The sequence below is a fragment of the Rousettus aegyptiacus genome, unplaced genomic scaffold (assembly GCF_014176215.1).
Source record: "Rousettus aegyptiacus isolate mRouAeg1 unplaced genomic scaffold, mRouAeg1.p scaffold_m13_p_1, whole genome shotgun sequence".
NCBI lineage: Eukaryota > Metazoa > Chordata > Mammalia > Chiroptera > Pteropodidae > Rousettus > Rousettus aegyptiacus.
The window spans coordinates 90795322-90817112 of record NW_023416284.1 but is presented as its reverse complement, the minus strand read 5'-3'; the positions used below and the strand labels follow the sequence as shown (position 1 = coordinate 90817112).

The 21791-nt window shown below is 33.4% G+C and overlaps 1 protein-coding gene across 1 annotated transcript in view; it reads left to right on the top strand.

The window, feature by feature from the left end:
- Positions 1-21366, top strand: part of TSBP1 (testis expressed basic protein 1) — a 78417-nt gene extending 57051 nt beyond the window's left edge. The window contains exons 16-19 of the mRNA XM_036235078.1: positions 530-550; positions 15486-15506; positions 16017-16031; positions 20621-21366. Coding sequence (XP_036090971.1) covers positions 530-550; positions 15486-15506; positions 16017-16031; positions 20621-21366 — 803 coding nt within the window. The remainder of the gene's footprint in view (positions 1-529; positions 551-15485; positions 15507-16016; positions 16032-20620) is intronic.
- The last annotated feature ends 425 nt before the right edge of the window (positions 21367-21791 follow it).

The following is a 21791-nucleotide window of genomic DNA, read 5'->3' as shown; positions in this document are numbered from 1 at the left end:
TGCAAGAACCCTTGTCTTACAGGGGTTAAATGGTTTACACATGCTATTTTTTAAGTCAAATTTAGAATTCTGGTTAAATCCCAGAGATTATCAGAAAGAAAAAAAATGCAAAAATTATGACAATAGTTTTTAAATTTATAATTATAAATAAACTTGCTGTGCTGCAAAAAGAGAGCTGACAGTTGTACAGTTTTGAAAGGAAGAGAGAATGTTGAAAGAGAAAAAAAAATGAAGAGGAAACTTAAGTTATTAAACTTTAACTGGTAACCAGTCTCCTGAAGATTAAGAATGTTAAAAATAATTATTTCTTTAGAAAAAGTGATTTTTATTCATAAAACTCATCATATAAGCCTTCCAAAATGCCCTAGATATTTAGGTTATTAAAGCAGACTTAATAATAATAGATAGCATATTTGTATAGAATTAAATGTTTCCAGAAAGTCCCTTTTGTGATGTTCCAAGTGGATTTTCAATGAGAATTAAGTACATTATTTAGAAATACAATAATTCCTTTTATTTTCTTTTTTAGCAATTGGTCCAGTAGCAGCTGGTAAGTTTCAGTTGTCTCTCACTTTCCTCTGGTCCTCCATTACATCTCAGTTCCTTTATTTGCACTGGCACTTCTGACATCTGACAACTCTGAATCTACAGAGTCAGATTATTTTCCATCTCTTTTCCTCCATGTTTTCTGGTATTCCCTTAAATTTACAATAATTTGGGGATTTAGGGTTTTTTCTTATTTGTTTGTTTTCTGTTTTGGTTTTGGTTTTGATAAATCAAAAGCCCACAGAAACAGGAAACTATATGGCAAGGACAGAGAAAAAAATTGCTCATTTGTTTAGAGAATTAGTTTACAGAAGAGAAACAAAAAGAACACAATACTGGAAAAAAAATGTTGGAGTCTTATTACAGAAAAGACCTTGGAAATAACCCACTAAAATTTAATATTTCAATCAGAAGTCTTAGGGTCACAAAACGAAATTCCAAAAGATATAAAGTGGAAAAAATAAAGTGAGAATATAAGGAGGGACAGACTGCACAATATAAACAAGGAAACACTCACTCAAATCAAGTTGACGATGAAACAGGTTGATGTCTGCCCTCTCCTTCATAAGGTTTATCATGTCTGACCCTGGACCACCAGCTCTGCGCTGAGAAAAGGGTTAGGAGCAGTAGTTTGGAAGCCTTTTCTGACTTCCCTTTCTCGAATAATTTGAATTGGGACTTGCATGTCACTGTAAAAATTTATTTGTTTTCATTTTTTTAAAAAAACCATTGAAATAAATGTACCAATTAAAAAACAAATATTAACAAATCTTTGATTTTTGATCCGATCTTCTATTCTGTGCCTTTTTATTGGGGAGTTCAGTCCATTTACATTCAGGATGATTATTGATATCTGAGATTTTCCTGTAGCCAGTTTATATTTTGTTTTCTGGTAGCTCAGTGTCTCCATTGTTTCTTTGCCCTGTGTTTCTGTCTGTTGTTTTGGTTTAGTAGTATTCTATGATTTTTTTTTCCTCTGTTCCCTCTTTTTTTATGTTATGTATCTCAGTTCTAGATTTTGTGTGTATGATTACCATTAAGTTTAGGTAAAAGGAAGTTTCTAATATACAGTTGTTCTTTTTCTTATGCATGCATCTTATCTCCATTCCCTTTAGCAAATTCAGACCTTTATCCTCCCGCCTATTCTATTTTTGTTGTCTCAAATTGTTCTTATTTATGCTATGAGTTCATTTTCAAGTTACAGCAGCTATCGTCATTGTTTTTTTTTAATGTTTTTACCTCCTTTAACATTTAAGTGTATAATACCCTATTCTGAATAAGGGTTGCAAGTCCTGCTTCTGTCTCTCTATTAGTCATATTACTCATTGTTTTGTATCTTTTTGTCTTTTTGTTTCAGGTAGAATAACTCCAATATTTCCTATAATGCAAGCTTTGCGGTTGAAATTCGCTCAGCTCCTATATGTCTAAAAAGGTCTTTATTTCTCCTTCATATCTAAAGAAAAGCTTTGCTGAATATTATTCTTGACTTGTAATTTCTCTTGCGACAGTTCGAATATTTGATTCCACTCCCTCCTAGTTTATAGAGTTTCTGATGAAAAATTTGATGATAAACTAATGAGTTTTCCTTTATAGGTTACCATCTTCTTTTTCCTGTCTGCCTTGAAAATTTTTTCTTTGTCATTAATTTTTGACAGTTTTAATATAATACGCCTTGGAGAAGGCCTTATTGAATTGAGATTATTAGGTGCTCTGTTTGCTTCTTGGATTTGAGGATCCATTTCTTTCCATAGGTTTGACTATTTGTTTGAATAGGCTCTCTGTTTTCTTCTCCCTCTCTTCTCCTTCTAATATACCCATTATTCTTATATCGTTTTTTCTGATGGAGTCAGATAGTTCTTGTAGAGATTTTTATTTTTATTTTTTTTACTCTCAAGTCTCTCTCTCTTCTTCCACCTGTGTCATTTCCGGATTTCTGTCTTCCTCCATATGGTCAGCTTTATTTCTTAAGCTCGCTATTTCATTCATCTCTTTTATTGAGTTCTTCAGCTCCAGAATATCTATTTGGTTCTTTCTTACATTTTCAATCTTTTTGGTAAAGTATTCTTCTTTTTATTAACAAAATCAAAGAAGAACTAAATAAATGGAAAAGTGTTTCATGTTCATAGGTAGGAAGACTCAAAATTGTCATGATGTCATGTCTTCCCAACTTAATAGAGATACTCTATACAATCCCAATAAAATCCCAGCAAGGTATTTTGCATATAGTGACACCAATTCTAAAGTTTATAGGAAGAGGCAAAAAAACACAGAATAGCCAATACAGAATTGAAAGAGAAGAACAAACTTGGAAGACTGACATAACTTAAATTCAAGACACATATAAAGCTACAGTAATCTAGACAGTGTAGTATTGGTGAAAGAATAGACAAATAGATCACTGGAATAGAATAGATAGTTCAGAAAGTCTCACATAGATATAGTCAATTAATCTTTGACAAAAGAACAAAGACAATACAATGGAGCAAAAATAGTCTTTTCAACAATTAAACAAAGATAGTTTTTTCAAAAAATGATGTTGAAACAACTGACACCCACTTGCAAAAAAAATTAATCTAGACCCAGACCTTACACCTTCACAAAAATAACTCAAAATGGATCACAAACATAAATATGATATCTAGAAGATAACATAAGAGAAAATTTGGCTGAACTTGAGTATGGCAATGACTTTTTAGATACAACTCCAAGGGCATGATTCATAAAAGAAATGATCAATAAGTTGAACTTCATTTAAATTAAAAGCTTCTGCTCTGCAAAAGACACTATAAAGAGAATTAGAAGATAAGCAATGACTGGAAGGATATATTTACAAAAGAGACATCTACTAAAGGACTGTAATTCAAAATACATAGATAACTTTTGAGAGGTGAGAAAAAAATGGCATAGATGATAGAGCCTTTGTTCATCCCTCTTGTGACCAAATCAAAGTTTTGACAGAAACATGGAGCAAACATCATGGAAAATCACCTGGGATCTAGAAGAACAAGCCCTACAACTAGAGAGAGAATTAAGAAATCACCCTGCAATGGCAGAAGGTAGGATGGGGCATAACACGAGGCTGTCTGGTTGCCAGCAGCTGAGTAGGACAGAGGCCAGAGCAGCAGTAGCCAGCAGCTGCAGACGCCTCTTAAAGGGAATGTGTCTGTGAGCAGACTTTTGCAGTGTCAGACCTTCTGGCTCTGAACACCAGCACCAGATCACTGCATGGAGGGCATCAGGGACTTATAGGAGCACACCGAGTTGTCAGAGAGAGGGCTGGAAGTGAGGCTCTCTCCTAGGCAGAAGTGCCAATACTATCCATTATTCCTCTTTTGAGCCTCTTCCCCTCCCAGTGTGCAGACACAGCACCGCCATAGCTGAGATCTCATCAAACTCAATAACAGAGGTTGCTCCACCCAGAGGATTCCCTGAAACTTGGCCTCCCCCAACTCACAGTCCCATCCAAGCCACATTCAATTGTGTCCTCGGTGAATCCGGTGCTACTCGCTGAACAGCGCCAAGACTCACACTGGTGGCAACTAGCCTTGGTTTCCGGTGTGGTTCCTTGAGGCAACTATAAATACAACATCTGTGGATTGCTTGCTGAATCTTAACAGGTGGCCCCAGAGGGTCACAGGCTGGAGCCAAACTTGGCCTGCAGCTGAACCCCTCTCAAGACTGTGCCACTGGACACTTACTACACAAAGCTACACTAATAAGACCAGGAGACTTAGAAGCTTTGCTTAGTACATACAAACTGTCACAGTAAGGCAGCCAAAATGGGAAGACAAAGAAGTAGAAACCATATGAGAGAACAGAACAGAGATTAGGAATAATGGAGTCAAACAGTATATCAGATGCAGAGTTCAAAATACTGGTTATAAATATGTTCCATGAACTTAGGGGAAGTGTAGGTGAATTCAGTGAGAACTTTAACAAAGAGATAAAAATAAATAAAAATGAAAATGGAAATTATAAAAGCAAACTAGTCAGAAATGAAGCACACAGTATCTGAGATAAAAAGTATATTAAATGGAATAAACAGAGTGGATAAAGAAGAGGATAGAACCACTGATATAGAGGATGGGGAAGCCAAAGACACTCAATCAGAATGGTAAGAAAAAAGAAGTCAAGACTATAATAATAATTTAAGGAGCATATGGGACGCAGTTAAATGTAAAAATATCCAAGTCATAGGGGATCTGAAGGAAAATAAGACATTGAAGAGATATTTGAAGAAATAATAATGAAAAACTTCCCTCACCTGAGGAAGGATATAGACATAAAACCCCAGAAAACTCAGAGAGCCTCAAAAACCAGGAACCCAATGAAGCCCACACCAAGATACATCTTAATTAAAATTCGAAAGGTTAAATACAAAGAGAGAATCTTCAAAGCAGCAAGAGAAAAACAGTTAGTTACCTACAAGGGAGCACCCATAATACTGGCAGCTGATTTCTCAAAAGAAACCATGCAGGACAGAAGGGCGTGGCACAAAATATCCAACATGATGAAAATCCAGGATCTACAACCAAGAATACTTTATCCAGCAAAGCTATCATGTAGAGTTGAAAGACAGATAAAGAGCTTCCCAGACAAAAATAAGCTAAAGGAATTCATAAACACCAGGAAATGTTGGAGGGACTTCTTTAAGGGAAAAAAAAAAAAGCATGTATTAAAAACAAGAATAAAAAATGATAGTAACTACATTCCTATCAATAAGTACCTCGAATGGAAAAGAATTAAGTGCTCCAACCAAAAGACAGAGTGGCTGAATGGATAAGTAAATAAGACCCCTACATATACTGCCTACAAGAGACTCACTTCAGATTAAAACACATACAGAGACTAAAAGTTAGAGGATGGAAAAGATATTGCCTTGATGGACCTAGAGGGTATTGCGCTGAATGAAATAAGTCAGATAAAGACAAATATCACATGATTTCACATACATGTGTAATCTAAAGAACAAAATAAGCAACAGAGAATATTTTGAGGGCTACTAGATGGGAGAGATTTGGGGGGATAGTGAAAAAGGAGAAAGAGATTGTGAAGTACAAATGGATAGTTACAAAATAGACATGGAGATATAAAGTATAGCATAAGGAAAATAGTTAATAATGTAATAAATATGTAAGGGGGAGAGGGGTACTAGATTGAGTGGGATGATCACTTTGTGAGTTATATAGATTTCTAATCACTGCTGTACAACTGAAACTAATATATTATTGTATGCCAACTATAATTGAAAAAACTCATTGAATTGTACATTGTAAATATGAGTGACTGAATGTCTATTATATTTCAATAAAGCTGGAAAAAATATAAAGCTTACTTTAAAAGATGAAATATAGATATAGATAGATAGATAGATAGATAGATAGATAGATAGATAGATGATAAATAGATAGATGATAAGCTCTTAAAGTCAACAATAATGAAACAAACAACTAAAAATTGGCCAAAGACCTTAACAAGCCCTTCACCAAAGAAGATATATTGATGGAAATGAAGCATGTGGAAAGATGCTCTACATCATAGATCATCAAGGAAGTACAAATTAAAATAAAAATGAGATACCACTAAATCCCTATTAGAATGGCCAAAACCCAGAACACTGACAACACCAAAAGCAGGTAAAGAAATGGAGCAACAGGAATTCTCATTCAATGCTACTAGGAATGCAAAATGACATAGCCACTTTGGAGGACAGTTTCACCATCTCTTATAAAACTAAACATACTCTTACTATACAGTCGAGCATTTGTGTTCCTTGGTATTCACCTAAAGACACTGAAAACTTAATGTCTACACAAAACCTACACATAGATAGATGTTTATAGCAGCTTTACTCATATTGCTAAAACTTGGAAAGAACCAATCTGCCTTCAATAGGTAAATGGATAAAAAAACTGTGGTACATCCAGAAAATGAAATAATATTTCATGCTAAAAGAACTGAGCTATCGAGTCATGAAAAGACAGGGAAGAAACTTAAATGTATATTACTAAGTCAAAGAAGCCAATCTTAAAAGCCTACATACTATATGATTCCAACTATATGACATACTTACAAGACAAAACTATGGAGACAGTAAAAAGATCAGTGGTTGCAGGAGTAGAATCAGCTGGTAAGGAGGAATGAATAGGCCTAACACAGATGATTTTCAAGCCAGTGATAATACTGTTTATGATACTATAATGATGGATACATGTAATTATACATTTGTCAAACCCATAGAATGTACAGCACCAAGAGTGAACAATAATGTAAAACTACGGTCTTTGGATGATTGTGATGAGTCAGTATAGGTTCATCAATTGTAACAAATGTACCACTCTGGTGGGGAATGCTGATAATTGGAGAAGCTATACATGGGGCCAGGGGGTGGGGGACAGACAGGCATACATGGAAAAATCTCTATAGCTTCCTTTTAACATTACCATGAATCTAAAACTTATCTAAAAAATAACGCCTTTAAAAAAATTAGCAGAGTAGATTTAAAAAAATATGACCTGACTATATACTATCTAAAAGAAACTCACTTTAAATTTAACAATGAAAGTAAAAAGATGAAAAATAAAAACAATAAAAGCATTATTTAAAAAATAAACAGGAGTCATTATATTAATATCACATTAAGTAGACCTCAGAGCAAAAATTTACCAGGGACAAAGGAAGGACATTGCATAATGATTCGAAAAAACAATTAATACACCAAGAAGACATATGAATCCCAAGCATGTAAGTACTAAATAACAGAGCTTCAAAATTCACAGAAAAGAAAATTGATAGAACTAAAAAGAGAAATAGGAAAACTCAGAATTATAGCTGGGAAATTCAACACCCCATTCTCAGCAATTGATAGAACTACTATTTAGAACATGAAAGTGGTGAAAGAGCTATGTAGATATCTGAGGGGAGAATATTTCAGGCAAAGAGGACAATGAGTAAACCACTCTGAAGTAGAAATGTTTTCTGACTGTCTGAGGGAAAACAAGTGAGGCTGGAGCAGAATGAGACATAAGGTGAAAAGAAGCTATCAAAGAGTTATAGGGAAATAAATCTTCTAGGGTCTTCCTTTGAAAGGCACTTTGATGACTTTGACTTTGGCTCAAGCAAGATATGAGGAGTCATAGGTGGATCTTAAAAAGGAGAGTTACCTGATCTGACAGGAACTTTGAAAGGATCCCTGTGCCCATTCTATTGGGATTGATGGGAAGGCAAGGGTGAAAGAAGAGAGAGTCATTAGAGAGATGACAGTAACTTTGATCATAATGAGAGTTATAAAGGTGGTGAGCATTACTGGATTCTTATAACACACTGAGGAATCTGCTGTCCTGCTACAGCATTGATCCTGCTAGGGGTCTTGATGGTAGCTTAGAAGAAAGAGTTAGGGGAATAGGAGTAGGGAAGTACTTGCTAGTAAGTTCCTAATCTATTTCTAGTACTTTAGTTTCCTTTAGGGCAGAGGTGGACAAACTCTTCTGTGGAGGGCAAGGTAATAAATATTTTAAACATTGCAAGCCATAAGGTCTCTGTCACAAGTGTTCAATCCTGTCGTTTTCACACAAAAGCTCTTAAAAGGCAATATGTAAAAGAAAGCGCATGGGTGTGTCCCAATAAGACATTATTTGTAGCACTGAAATTTGAATTTCTTGAGTTTCATGTATTACAAAATATTATTCTTATTTTTTAACTATTTAAAAATGTAATATTCATCCTTAACTCACAGACATTCAAAAATAGGTGGCAGGCTGGATTTGTTCCATGGGCTGTATTTTGCCACCCCTGCTCTAGAGTTTAAATATCCGTTTTCATCCCTGGTAAACATAATCCTGGATATTGTGTTTCTCACAATTCCATGCTTTCTTATTATATTGTGCTTTTTAATAACAGGCGTACCAAGTAACATCAACATAAGGGATATATCCACATTTCAAAACCTGGCAAGAAATATACCTTAAATATTTCATAAAATAACATCAGTGAATAGTGGTGATACACATCTTCTAAACAAGACCATTATATATCCCTTATTTTACATATTTTAATCTTGAAACTCTGGACAAAATTGCTAGTAATTAATGAAAAGACAATTTAAATTGGCTAATCACAGTGATGTTGGCTTCATGGCAGGATGAGTTGTTTCTTTTATCTCTCCTCTTTGATTAAACATCATAACTGATGTCTAATGTCTCCGCACATTATAATAAGACACCTGAGAATTTCTACCCACCTGAACATCCAAAAGTGGGCAGATAAAACTTTGGTGAGGGCAGCAGATCCAAGGAAGTAATGAGCCTGCCCCACCCCCAATCCCTGTAATCAGGAATAATGGAAACCAGAGAGTGCAAAATTAGACAGATATCCACAGCCAACAGAGAATTTGTGGGAACATCCAGTATGCCATTGGGGTTGGATAGAGATGAGTTTTGAGACAGAGCAGAGGAAGGAACTCGCCAAGTCATCCATCTCCCCAGGGTTACACTGCAAGGCAATGGGCTTTGGCAGTGCAGAGGCAATCTCTTCTGCAGAGAAGGTGAAAAGTAAACATGGTCGGTGGCCAACTGGATGCCCCAGTTGTGCAAGTTGCAGCCGGGGGACCCATTTCTCTACAGCAGCACCTGGATATCTGAGGAGGAACTTTCAGAACTTGGGGGAATGAGAAGGGAAAGAAGCAGACAAACATATCAAAGAGCATTTCCTGTTATCTGCTTCAGAGATCAGCAGGAGATCAGCAGATCAGTCCAAAAACCTCTGGGAGTGCCCCAATCAAGTATCGCCCAAACAGCCTATGGGCATCCCTCAAAGCCAGAGGTGCTAAGCCATACCTCTCCTCCCACCCACTCTGCTGATAGCTCCGTGTGTGTGTTCCCAAGTGCCGCCCTCAGAGACAGCTCCTGGAAGAGAAACCACAAAAGAGAGTTATAGCACCTCCTTTTGCAATATATATTTAAAAGGTTTCCAATTGCCAGACCGAATTTTAAGAAACTAAATATAAATTCTTAACTAAGGTTGTGTCTACTACTTCAAACGCAAAAGCAAAAGCACATCTCATCAAACACTATGAAAAGTCAAGGCGATAGGTATCACAAAAAAGAAAATGATAATTCTTCAGCAACCAAATCCTAAGGAATATTGTGTTCTAACTGATAACAAATTCAAATATCTATTATGAAGAAATGCAATGAACTACAAGAAAATTCAGGAAAAAAAATCAGCAAACTCGGAAGTAAAATCAGTGAGCAGAAAGTTCTTTTCCTAAGAGACTGAAATTATAAAAAAAAAAAAAATCTAGAAGTAAAGAATTCATAGATGAGATAGATGAAGGATGCAATAGAGTGCAGGTAAAGGGCAGACCAAATGGAAGAAAGAGTAAATTAATTGAAGGATAAGAATATAGAAATAATTCAGTTACAAAATGACAGTGAACTTAGATTTTTTAAAAATGAAGAAACCCCACAGTAGCTAAATCAGAAAGGCAAATATAAAAATAACTGGTATACCAGAAGAAAAGAGGGGGAATAGGGAAGAGAGGTTATTTAAAGAAATAATAGCTAAGAACTTCCCAAATGCTGGGAAGGAATTGAACATACAAGTTCATGAAGCTAATAGGACAACCTCAATGTGAAAATACAGATGATAACAAAACTGTCAAAAAACAATGATAGAAAAATTACCTTAAAGACAAAGGAACAACAACAAAAAGTAACCTACAAGCAACCCCCATTAAGCTATCAGCAGAAACTCTACAAGCCAGGAGAAAGTGAAACGATATTTTGATATTTTCAAAGGGTTAAACGATTAAAGTTGCTAGCCGAGAATACTTTATCCAGCAATTATTCTTTAAATGTGAAGGAAAAATAAAGGCTTTCCCAGAAAAACAAAAGCTGAGAGAGTTCACCACCACTACACCTGCCTTATAAGAAATGCAGAAAGGAGTTCTTCAGACTGAAATAAAAAATGTTAATCAACAACATAAAAACATGAAAATAAAACACTATGGTAAATGTAAAAAATAAACAGAATTAAAAAGCAATAACTCTATATTAGAATGGTGTGTGAACTACTTAATTACAGTTTAAAAATTAAAGAGCTTAAAAATAACTATAGCTTCTATAATTTGTTAGCAAATTCACAGCATAAAAAGAGATAGTGGTATCAAGAATATAAAAGAGAAGGAGTAAAGGGAAGAGTCTTTACAGGTGAATGAAAATAAGTTGCTATCGGCATTAAATAAACTGTTTCACTAGATGTTTTGTGTAAGCCTCATGATAACGAGGCAAAAATCTAGAGCATATTTACAAAAAAAAGAAAAAGAGGACACCAAGCATTTCACCATAGTAAACTACCAACTACCAAAGGTAGGCAGAAACAAATGGGAAAAGGAACAATAGCTACAAAAAAAAACAACAACAACAACAACAACACATACGATGGCAGTAGTAACTCCTTACATATTAATAATCACTCTAAATATAAATGGATTAAATGTATCAATCAAAAGTCCTAGAGTGGCACAAGACTCACCTATATCCTGCCCACAGGAGACTCATTTCAGCTCTAAAGATACAGAGGCTCAAAGTGAAGGGATGAAAGACAATACCACGTGCAAGTGGAAACCGAAAGAAAATAGAGCTAGCCATACTAACGTCAGTTGAAACAGACTTTAAGACAAAAACAGTAACAAGAGACAAAGAAGGTCATTATATAATGATAAAGGGGTCAACACATCAAGAAAATAAAACAATCATAAATATGTACACACCCAACACTGGAGCACCTATATATATTATGTAAATACTAACAGATCTGGAGGGAGAAACAAACAAGAAGACAGTATCAGGGGATTTCAATACTCCACTGTCAGCAATAGAGAGATTATTTAGACAAAAAATTAACAAGGAAATAGGGAATTGAACCAACTTTAGACTAAATGAACTTAACAGACATATATAGAACATTCCATGCAACAGCAACAGAATATACAGTCTTCTCATGTGCACATGAAACATTCTCCAAGAAAGATCATTTGATAGGACACAAGTCAAATCTTAGCAAATTTAAGAAGATTGAAATCATACCAAATATCTTTTTTGACCTTAATGGTATGAAAATATATATCAATAATAAGAGGAAAGCTAAAAAATCTACAAATATGTGGACATTAAACAACATACTGTTGAACAACCAATGGGTCAAAGAAGAAATCAAAAGAAAAATTATAAATTATCTTGAAACAAATTAAAACAGAAATATAACATATCAAAACTTATGAAATGCAATAAAAGCAATTTTTGAGAGGGAAATTATGTTGAAAAATTCATATATGAAGAAATTAGAAAGATCTCAAGTAAACAGCCTAACTACACCACAAGAAACTAGAAAAAGAAAAACAAATCCAAAGTTAGCAGAATACGGGATCAGAGATCAAAGTCAAAATAAATGAAATAAAGACAAGAAACACAACAGATAGGGTCAACAAAACTAAGATCAACAAAACTAAGATTTTTTAAAAAGACAGAGAAAAATCGACAAAGCTGTAGCTAGATTATGAAAAAAAAGACTTAAATATTTAAACCTAGAAATGAAAAAGATATTACAACTCATAGTACAGAAATACATAGGACAGTTATATGCCAACAAATTAAACAACTTACAAGAAATTAAAACATTCCTAGAAAACATAAAACCTATCAAGACTGAATCAGGAAGAAATAGGAAACCTGAACAAACCAATAACGAATAAAGAAATTGAACCAGTAATCTAAAACCCCCCAAAACAGAAAACCTCCAGACTAGAGGGCTTCACTGCTACCATGCATTTATAGAAGAACTAATGCAAATTCCTTACAAACTCTTCCAAAAATCTGAAGACCAAACACTTCCAAACTCGTTCTATGAGGCCAGAATTACCCTAATGACAAAGCCAAATAAGGACACTACAAGAAAAGAAAACTATAGACTAATACCTCAAATGAATAAGAAGTAAAAATTCAAAATAAAATATTTCAAACTGAATGCAAGAACACATTAAAATGATTATACACCATGACCAAGCACAATTTATCCCTGGAATAGAAGGCTGGTTAACATAATACAAATTAATAAATGCAACACATCACTTTATACAATAAAAGATAAAAATCATATGATCATCTCAAGAGATGTATAAGAAGCACTTGACAAAACACAAAATCCTTTCATGCTCAAAAAAACTGGACAGTCTGGGTATACAGGAATATGCCTGAACATAATAAAGGTCCTATACAACATACCCATAGCCAAGATTATATTCAACGGAGAAAAATAGAAGCTTTCATCTAAGATCAGGAACAAGACAGTGATGCCTACTTTCACCACCCTTATTCAATAATACTGAAAGTACTAGCTAGGTAATTATGCAAGACAAAGAAGTAAAAGGCATTTAGAAAAGAAAAAAAAAGGAGTAAAATTGCCACTGATGTAGGTAATATCATTTTATATATGGAAAATCCCAAAGATACAACCAAAAAACTATTGGAACTAATCAACAATTTCAGTAAAGTTGCAGGATATAAAATCAACATACAGCAATCAATTGCATTTCTATACACTAATAATGAAACATCTGAAAAGGAACAAAAGAAAACTATCTCATTCACAATAGCATCAAAAACAATAAAATATCTAGGAATAAAATTAACCAAAGAAGTGAAAGATCTGTACAATGAAAAATCTGTACAGGACTTTGCTGAAAAAAATCAAAGAAGACACAAATGGAAAAACATCTCATGTTTATGTATTGGAAGAATCAAGATTATTGAAATGTCCATACTACCCAAAGCCATCTATCAATTCTGTGCAATCTCCTTTTAAAAACCAGTGGTATTTCAAAGAAATAGAAAAAAAGTCCTAAAATTTGTATGGAACCACAAAAGAACCTAAATAGCCAAAGTAATCAAGAGGAAAAAGAACAGAACAAGAGGTATCACATTTCCTGATTTTCAACTATACTACAAAGCTATAGTAATCAAAACAGTATGGGACTGGCATAAAAATAGACATGGAGACCAATGGAACAGAATAGAGATCCCAGAATTAAACCTCCACGGGTATGGTCAACTAATATTAGTTCAAGAAGGGAGCCAAGAAAACTCAATGGGAAAAGGATAGTCTCATCAACAAAAGATGGAAAACTGGATAAATACATCGTGCGGAACAAAAAAATTTGAACCCCTTATCTTACACCACTTACGAAAAATTAGAATGAATCAAAGACTTAAACATAAGACCTAATACCAAAACCTCCTAAAAGGAAACATAAGGGAGAAGCTCCTTAACATTGATTTTCTGGGTATGACATCAAAAGCACAAACAATAAAAGCAAAAATAAGTAAGTGGGACTACATAACACTTAAAAGTTTTTGTACGGTAAAGAAACAACAAAATGAAAACGTAATCTTAAAATGAGAGAAATTTTTCACAAGCCAGTATTAAATAAAGGGTTAATATTCAAAAAATATGAATAAGTCATACGACTCAATAACAAAAAACAAACAATTCAATTAACAAATAGGCAGAGGAATTGAAGAGACATTTTCCAAAGAAGGCATCCAAGTGGACAACAGGCACATGAAAAGATGCTCAACATCACTAATCATCAGGGAAAAGCAAATCAAACCACAATGAGATATCACATCACACCATTTAGAGTGGTGATCAAGAACATAGAAATAACAAGTGTAAGAGAACATGTGCAAAAAATAAAACACTCGTACACCGTTGGTGGGAATGTAAATTGATTCAGCCACTAAGGAAAGCAATATTGAGTTTCCTCAAAAATTAAAAACAGACCTACCAAGTGAAGCAGCAATTTCCTTCTGGGTATATACCCAAAAGAAGTGAAAACAAGGTATCAAAGAGATCTATGAACTCCCTTATTTATTACAGTATTATTCACAACAGCTAAGATATGGAAACAACCTAAAAGTCCATACAGATTGATAAAAGGATCAATAAGATATGATTAGATACAGATACAGATATAGATATAGTTGATATAGACAGAGATATGTAGCTATATATATATAGAGAGAGAGAGATGAGATACATATAGATGATATATATAGTGGTATATAAAGAGATATATATTGGTGTATATATGGATGTATATATATATATAGATGGATATATATCAGATGTCTTTCTATATATGCTATACATATATATAAGTATATATATACATATATATACATAATGACATATTATTCATCTATGAGAAAGGTGGACATCCTGAAATTTGTGACAACATAGATGGACCCTGAGCATATTATGCTAAGCAAACAAGTCAGACAGAGGAAGACAAGTCATACTGCATGGTATCATTTATACGTGGAACCTAAAAAAGCCAAACTTATAAAAACAGAGTGTAGAATGGTAGTTCCAGGCATTTAAGGGGGTGGGATAGGACAGATATTATTTACAGGTACTAACTTACAGCAAATAATAAATAAGCCCTACAGATCTAATGCATAGTATAGTGAATATGGACAACAATATTGTATTATAATCATCAAACTTTCTGAGATTAGAATTTATGACCACAACCACAAAAAAAGAAAGAATTATTATATAACATGATAGAGGTGCTAATTATCTATATACTGGCAATTGTATTACAATACATAAATGTATCAAGTTAACATATTGTACACCTTAAATTTTCACAATGTTGTATGTCAAATATATTTCAATAAAAAAAAAATTTAAATGGCTAATCACAAATTCTTTTTAAACTACAGCAGGCCAAGAGGAGGGGGATGAGAAGTAGAAGTTTCCCACATTTAAATACATGAAACTCGGTTGTTCATGACACAGATGCTATCCAGTGTAGAGTCTTAGGGGATAGAGAAGAAAGGAAAGCCTACTAATGTGTTTGTCTTTGTCTCTTTCAGTTGACAGCTCTGGAAAAATCGGTAAGTGAATCATTTCTTTACCTTACCTGTCCTGTGTCTAAGACCTTTGAGGTTTTGGTCCCAAAATTTTCATATTCCAAGTTTTTCTACTGTAAAGTAGTCAATATTTCTTAAATAAATGATTTTCCCGTACTTTGATTCTCTCATCTATTTTCTTTTTGTAACAAAATATAGCAGTCTTGTATTTGATTGTGGTTATTTAATACCAAAGATTATGGGTAACATATTCATAGCTATTCTACCACAAGAAAGCCAGTTTCCTTGTAATGAATATTACCCATGGATTCAATCCTCTGCAGTAACTAAATGATATTTTAAAGATAACCTTCTCTGTAGAGTAGGATGTAGAGCTTTGACCAGCAGCACTCATGAGGCTGAAACAGAGGGTTTTAACACTCACGCCCTGGAGGCCCTGTTTCTGCATTCACCTACAAAGGTTATCATTGGGACCTGGGTTCTCCTTGAGTTAGAAAATTCTCACTGCTCTTTCTTTCATTTTTTTGTTTTTAGTATTATCTCCTGTGGGTAAGTTCCTAATCTATTCTCGACTGTGATACTTTACGTTGTTTATAGTTATTTTCTGACCTGGCTGTTTCTACTCCCAAAACAGATACTTGTGCTTCTAAAGTCATTTTAAATGTCATTTTTTAAAGAGATTGTTGTAGAGGAAAGGAAGTTCATACAAAAGGGTGTCAATCTCTGGTCATCTTCTAGGCTCTGGAAAAAAAAAAAAAGTCGCCTCACTGACTCCCAGCAAAATACAATGAAAGAAAGATCGGTTTCTGAATTCCATTAGTTTTTTACTGGTAATTTAGAACTCTTTTTTAGTTATAAGTGAAGGCCCTCTAAATAATATTAATAGAAAAAAAATTAAGAACAAAACCTTATCTACTTTCTGTTGCCTTCAAAATACCTTTGAAAGGTAGTAGATCTTGAGCACCTACTATATACTGTGCTCTGTGCTAGACATTTTCAAAAATAGTAACTCTGATTCTTACCATAGCCCTGTCTGATAGCTATTATTATGCCCCACTTTACAGATCAGGAAACTGGCTCAGACATTTGCCTAGAATTAAAGAGCTGGTAAACAGTAATGTCAGGATGTAAACCCAAGACTTCTTATTTCTGAAATAAAAATGCCTTCCATATCAACACATTGCATCCTATATTGAACCACAAATGTCATTTTTTGTGATTAGTCCTGAAACATTATCTATAAATCAAATGTTTGTAAATACAAATATGCATTTACTAGAGAAGCTATAAATTAAATCAATGTACACAAAAAAAGTTAAAAATAGAAAACAACCCGTTTAAACTGATGTTTGGCTTTTAACTGTTTTCTAAATTTAGATTTCTCTGTATCAGGATGAATGGCTCAGCTCTTCAAGGAAATCATATGAAACAAAATAGAAAAGTAATTTTTAAAACTCTGTAAATATATAACCAAAGAAGCAAGTAAGACTTAAATGTAGCGAGATACATTTCAAGCATCTCAAATATTCTAAACCCTGATGGATGCAAAAATATATTTTTATATTTAATCATATTTAAGCCTCACTCTTCTTTCTCAGTTTACACTAGATAGTTTAATGATTGGGGCAGAGGAAATAAAGTTGAAAGGGACAATTATTTTCTTTTGATTCACAGCACAAGAAAAAATATGCATTCAGAGCAGTCATGAGGTGTATGCATCCCTCAAATTCTCTCCCCACATGGGGAAGGTGATAAGACTGTGTGTTTTCCTTACAAAACAAGGAGGGCTATGAGAAGAGAATGCAGGCCAATTCCCTTCCTGGAGGTGAACTAGATTTTAATAAATGTGTTTGTAATTGCCAGAAAAAATCAGTTTAATCTTTTAATTTTTTTCTTTTAAAAGATGTACTCTTACTGACAATATTTCAAACATATTTTTCCCATATTTTTAGTACAAGGAGGTTAAGGTTTAACTCATAATTCAAAGAAAGATTTAAGATAAATCAGATTCATCATCTCTCAAGTTGAGTCCCTTCTTTTCTCACCTCCACATCCAGCTAATAAATATATGATCTACTTAAATGTCGATTCGTGGCCTGAGAACTATAATGATTTATCTCTCTAATGCTTGACAGATCTTATAAAGTCTAGATCCGATTGCATTCTCCCTGACAGCCCCGGATTAAGAACCTAATATGATTAGTTTCCTAATAAAGCCCATGACCTATTTTCTACATTATTTTAAGTAAAATATAATTAGAATTTTTAATGTATAGCTATTTCTTGATATCTTTCACTTTAACAAATTTAATCCAATTAAAAATTTTTTAATAAGATTATTGAGATGACATTAGTTATATTGCACTGGGTGTGTTCACCGCCCAAAGTTAAATTTCCTTCTGTCACCATATATTTGACCCCCTTTACCCCTCCCTACCTCCTCCCTCAATTTAAAATTTTTAATGAGCCTAAATACATTATAATGATCGCCAAGGTCTTGATTAATTTTTTTTTATTATATTAGAATTTTGTTATACAGGTTACTGTCTATAAAAAATGGACATTCAGCCAGGGTTTACAAATGTTTATATTGTGGAGCTCGTGAAGTCCAAGGGAAAGGAAATATTTATGCACCATCTAGAAATCTGGTAGAAGGAAGAGAAAAGCTTAGAATTTGGTGGGATAATGATTTATGCCTTAACTTCTGCAATGTAAAGTTTAAATAAAAGCGAATTTCACTTTATGGGATAGCTAGATTCCTGAAAAATAAATCCTAGCAAACCTAATTTCTGTTAAGTTCAAGATAGAAAATATACAGTAAAAACAGTAAAATCATGGTATGAAGATACTATTAGAAGTGACTAAAGGTTTTTTTCAGTAAAGCAGGGGAAAGAATCAAATTCTTCAAAATTTTATAAAACTAGGAAAAATATAATTAGAATAAACACTGATTGTTTCATTAAATCCTAGAATACTTAATTTTGATTTAAAAAATTTAGGTTAAAAATGAGTTATGTAGTAGTATACACAGTAGTAAACATAAAACAAATTATGCCCAAGAAATGATAACACTAAAAATTATTCATATATTAATAAAATTCAGTTTGTTTAGGAATACATTCCATAGACTTTATAAAGTTAGAAGCTTCAGTGGAAAAACAGCTCTTGTCCACACCACACAACAACACCCCAAACAAAATAAGTGTTCACCCGTAATACTGACAGATATCAAAATATTCTGGAATGTTTTTCTTAATGCAGAATAATGCTTTGGATATAGTATCACTGATTTTCAATAGAAAATTGGAAATGGATTTGTCTAGAATAAAATGTCAGTACCTATATCTTATCGAACAAGCGCTAGGGAAGAAAATACACAAAAGGGTTCAGAAAGTATTAATGCAAGGTTTCTAATGTTATTTTTATTTTTGTATCTAAAGTTTAAAATACCAAAGAGAAAACACTGAACTATGACATCCATTTTGATTTATGGTTACCTTCATACCTAATACAGATGTGTCTCACTTTTTACAACTGATAAAATTCATTGATATGTATGTCGGTTTCTCAAACATCAAACTCTAAATGTACTAAAAAGCTTTTGATATTTAAAAAAGCCAAATAATTAACTTTTATGCAAGAAATCTTCCTGTAATGCAATTAACCATTCCTCTAAATTATTTTGTTGGAACTAAAAAATGCCTTATCTAAAAAAGTTAAAAAACAAAAAAATAAAATAAATTAAAACGCCTTGTCTTGATGATTTCTAGAGAATTTTTGCCTGTACTGTCTCATTTAGTTATAGTAATAGCCAATTTATTGACTACTTTCAATGTGCCATGCACTGTACTGAGTGATTTACTTAGATAATATTATTTAAACCTCATAATACTTCTATGAAGTAGCTACTACTATTACTCCCATTTTACAGATAAAAAAGTGAAGTTATTCCAAGATCACACAGCAGGTTATGTGTGGAGCCAAGATTTGAATGAGTCTGTCTCTAAAAACCATACTCCTTAAACTATTTGTCTAGAATCCTTAAATTCAAAGTGGGCATAGCAGACTAAATATAAGGAATGGGTTTTGGGGGATTAACCGATTTACCCAAATAAATCCTGCTAGCAGGAATGTAAACACAGGTGTTCAGTATTCTTTCTATTATATTAATATTAAATGTTAGATTTTTTTCAAAGCAAGATATACCTTTGCTCCATAGCAAGAATTCACACAATTCTCATTGGTAGCATAGATATTCTTTTTATTCTTAATTCATGGAATTAAGTCACTAAAAAATAATAATAATAAAATTAAAATTTTAAAAATAGCAGAAGCTAATGAATTCAAGTTTATTAGATAACACAGAAATGAAACATAGCAGAGCTGATTTACCTATACATGATAGAGACCTGAAATTTTTGCAAAATGAGTTAGCAGGTATTGCAAGAAACAGTATATGGTAGTGGTTAAAACTGATCTCTGGAGTATGACTACTCAGGTTCAAATCCCAGCTCCACCACCTACTAACTTCATGACCATATTTACATACATTTAAACTTTCTGTGGCTCAGTCTCTTCATCTGTAAAATGAGGGTAGTAATAATACTTACTCTATATGGTTGTTATGAAGTTTAAATGAGTTAATACATATAACATTCTCAGAACAGTGAGTGCCTGGTATGTGGTAAGCACCTAATAATTATCAGCTAGTACTATTATTACTTTTGCATAATGAGATGTGCTTTTATTTAATGTGGAAAGCATATTTTGAGTTTCTTTTTTCTATTTTAAGAAATAATTACTGCTTATTTTCACAATTTTTTCTTTAAAAAAATTTCATTTCTTTTCAGAATGCATCCTCATTTAGCTATAAAGCATTATTACTACCATAATAACTGAAGAAATGCCAGTTCACTTATACTACATTTTATCTTTTCTTTCATTGAAAAGTCTGGAATGTTATCAATACTTATTATAATTTTATGTGTAGTGTTCCACCATTTTATATTTTCAGGAAAAACTCAAGTTATCACAAGATTTTTTGGTTTTTAGACAAAAAAAAACAGTATCAGGGATAAAAGTAAGAATAAAGAGAAAATACTTGATATCTGAATCATGCACTTTTGTTGTGTGCTCAGTTATATTTCCAGGTTACATGGATGGAGAACTTGCAAAAAAATCAGTTCCCAAAGCCCTGATTGTAAAAAGTGGCACTACAAAGTCTAGGAGTAGCCAAGAAGAAAACAAGGAAACACTAAAGAAGGAAATCTTATTCAGAGATTCTCATGAGTCCTTGACATCAATGCACAAAACAGGGTCAAAAAGCAAAGCAAAAGGCATTGAGTTGGAGAAAGGCCAGATAGGAATGGAGGTCAAGGTAAAGGAGAGTGACACCAGAATACTAAAAACACAGGAAGCTCAAGTAAAGAAGAGTAAGACTGGAATACCACAAGAACAAGAAGCCCAAGTAGAGAAGAGTGAGGCCCGAATATCGCAAGAACAAGAAGCCCATGTAGAGGAGACTGAAACTGGAATACCACAAGGACAAGAAGCCCAAGTAGAGAGGAGTGAGTCGGGAATACCACAAGGACCAGAAGCCCAAGCAGAGAGGAGTGAGTCAGGAATACAAGGACAAAAAGCTCAAGTAAAGAAGAGTGAGGCTGGGCTACCACAAGGACAAGAAGTTCAAGTAAAGAAGGAGAATTCCGAAGATAAAAGAGAGCAAGACAGAGAAAAGGGAGATGCAAAAAAGAACAAAGATACAAAACAAAATGATGCCAAAAACAAGAAAGATGATGAAGTAAAGGACAAAGTTAAAGGAAAGAAAGAACCAGAAGCCAAGGGTAAAAAAGTAGAAGCTTCAAAAAAGGGCAAAGGCAAGTAAAGGAAGGAAGCACAACAAAAAGTAGAAGAGTAAGAGTAAATAAAAGGAAAGCCCATAAGATAACTGATTCCCATCCTCCAGATCCAAGTCATATCTCAGCCATTTCTTAAATAGATCATAATTATAGAATCCGTTTAATCTATACATTGGCAGAGTTTCTGCTCTTTAGAAGTTTCATCATTTTTAAAGCTCTCAGCCACAAACCTCAGCTTTCAACTATTTTATAAGTTGATACTTATATTCTTTAATTAAGAAAGACTGGATACTTTCTGAAATAAAACTTTGATTAAATAAATGTATAATAATTTTCTTTGACAAATATTGTATCTCTTACAATATTTTGTAACAAAATAACAAAACATTACCATAACTTTATATGGTTTACAAAGCACTTTTCTAACAATAAGGGATATACAGAAAAATAT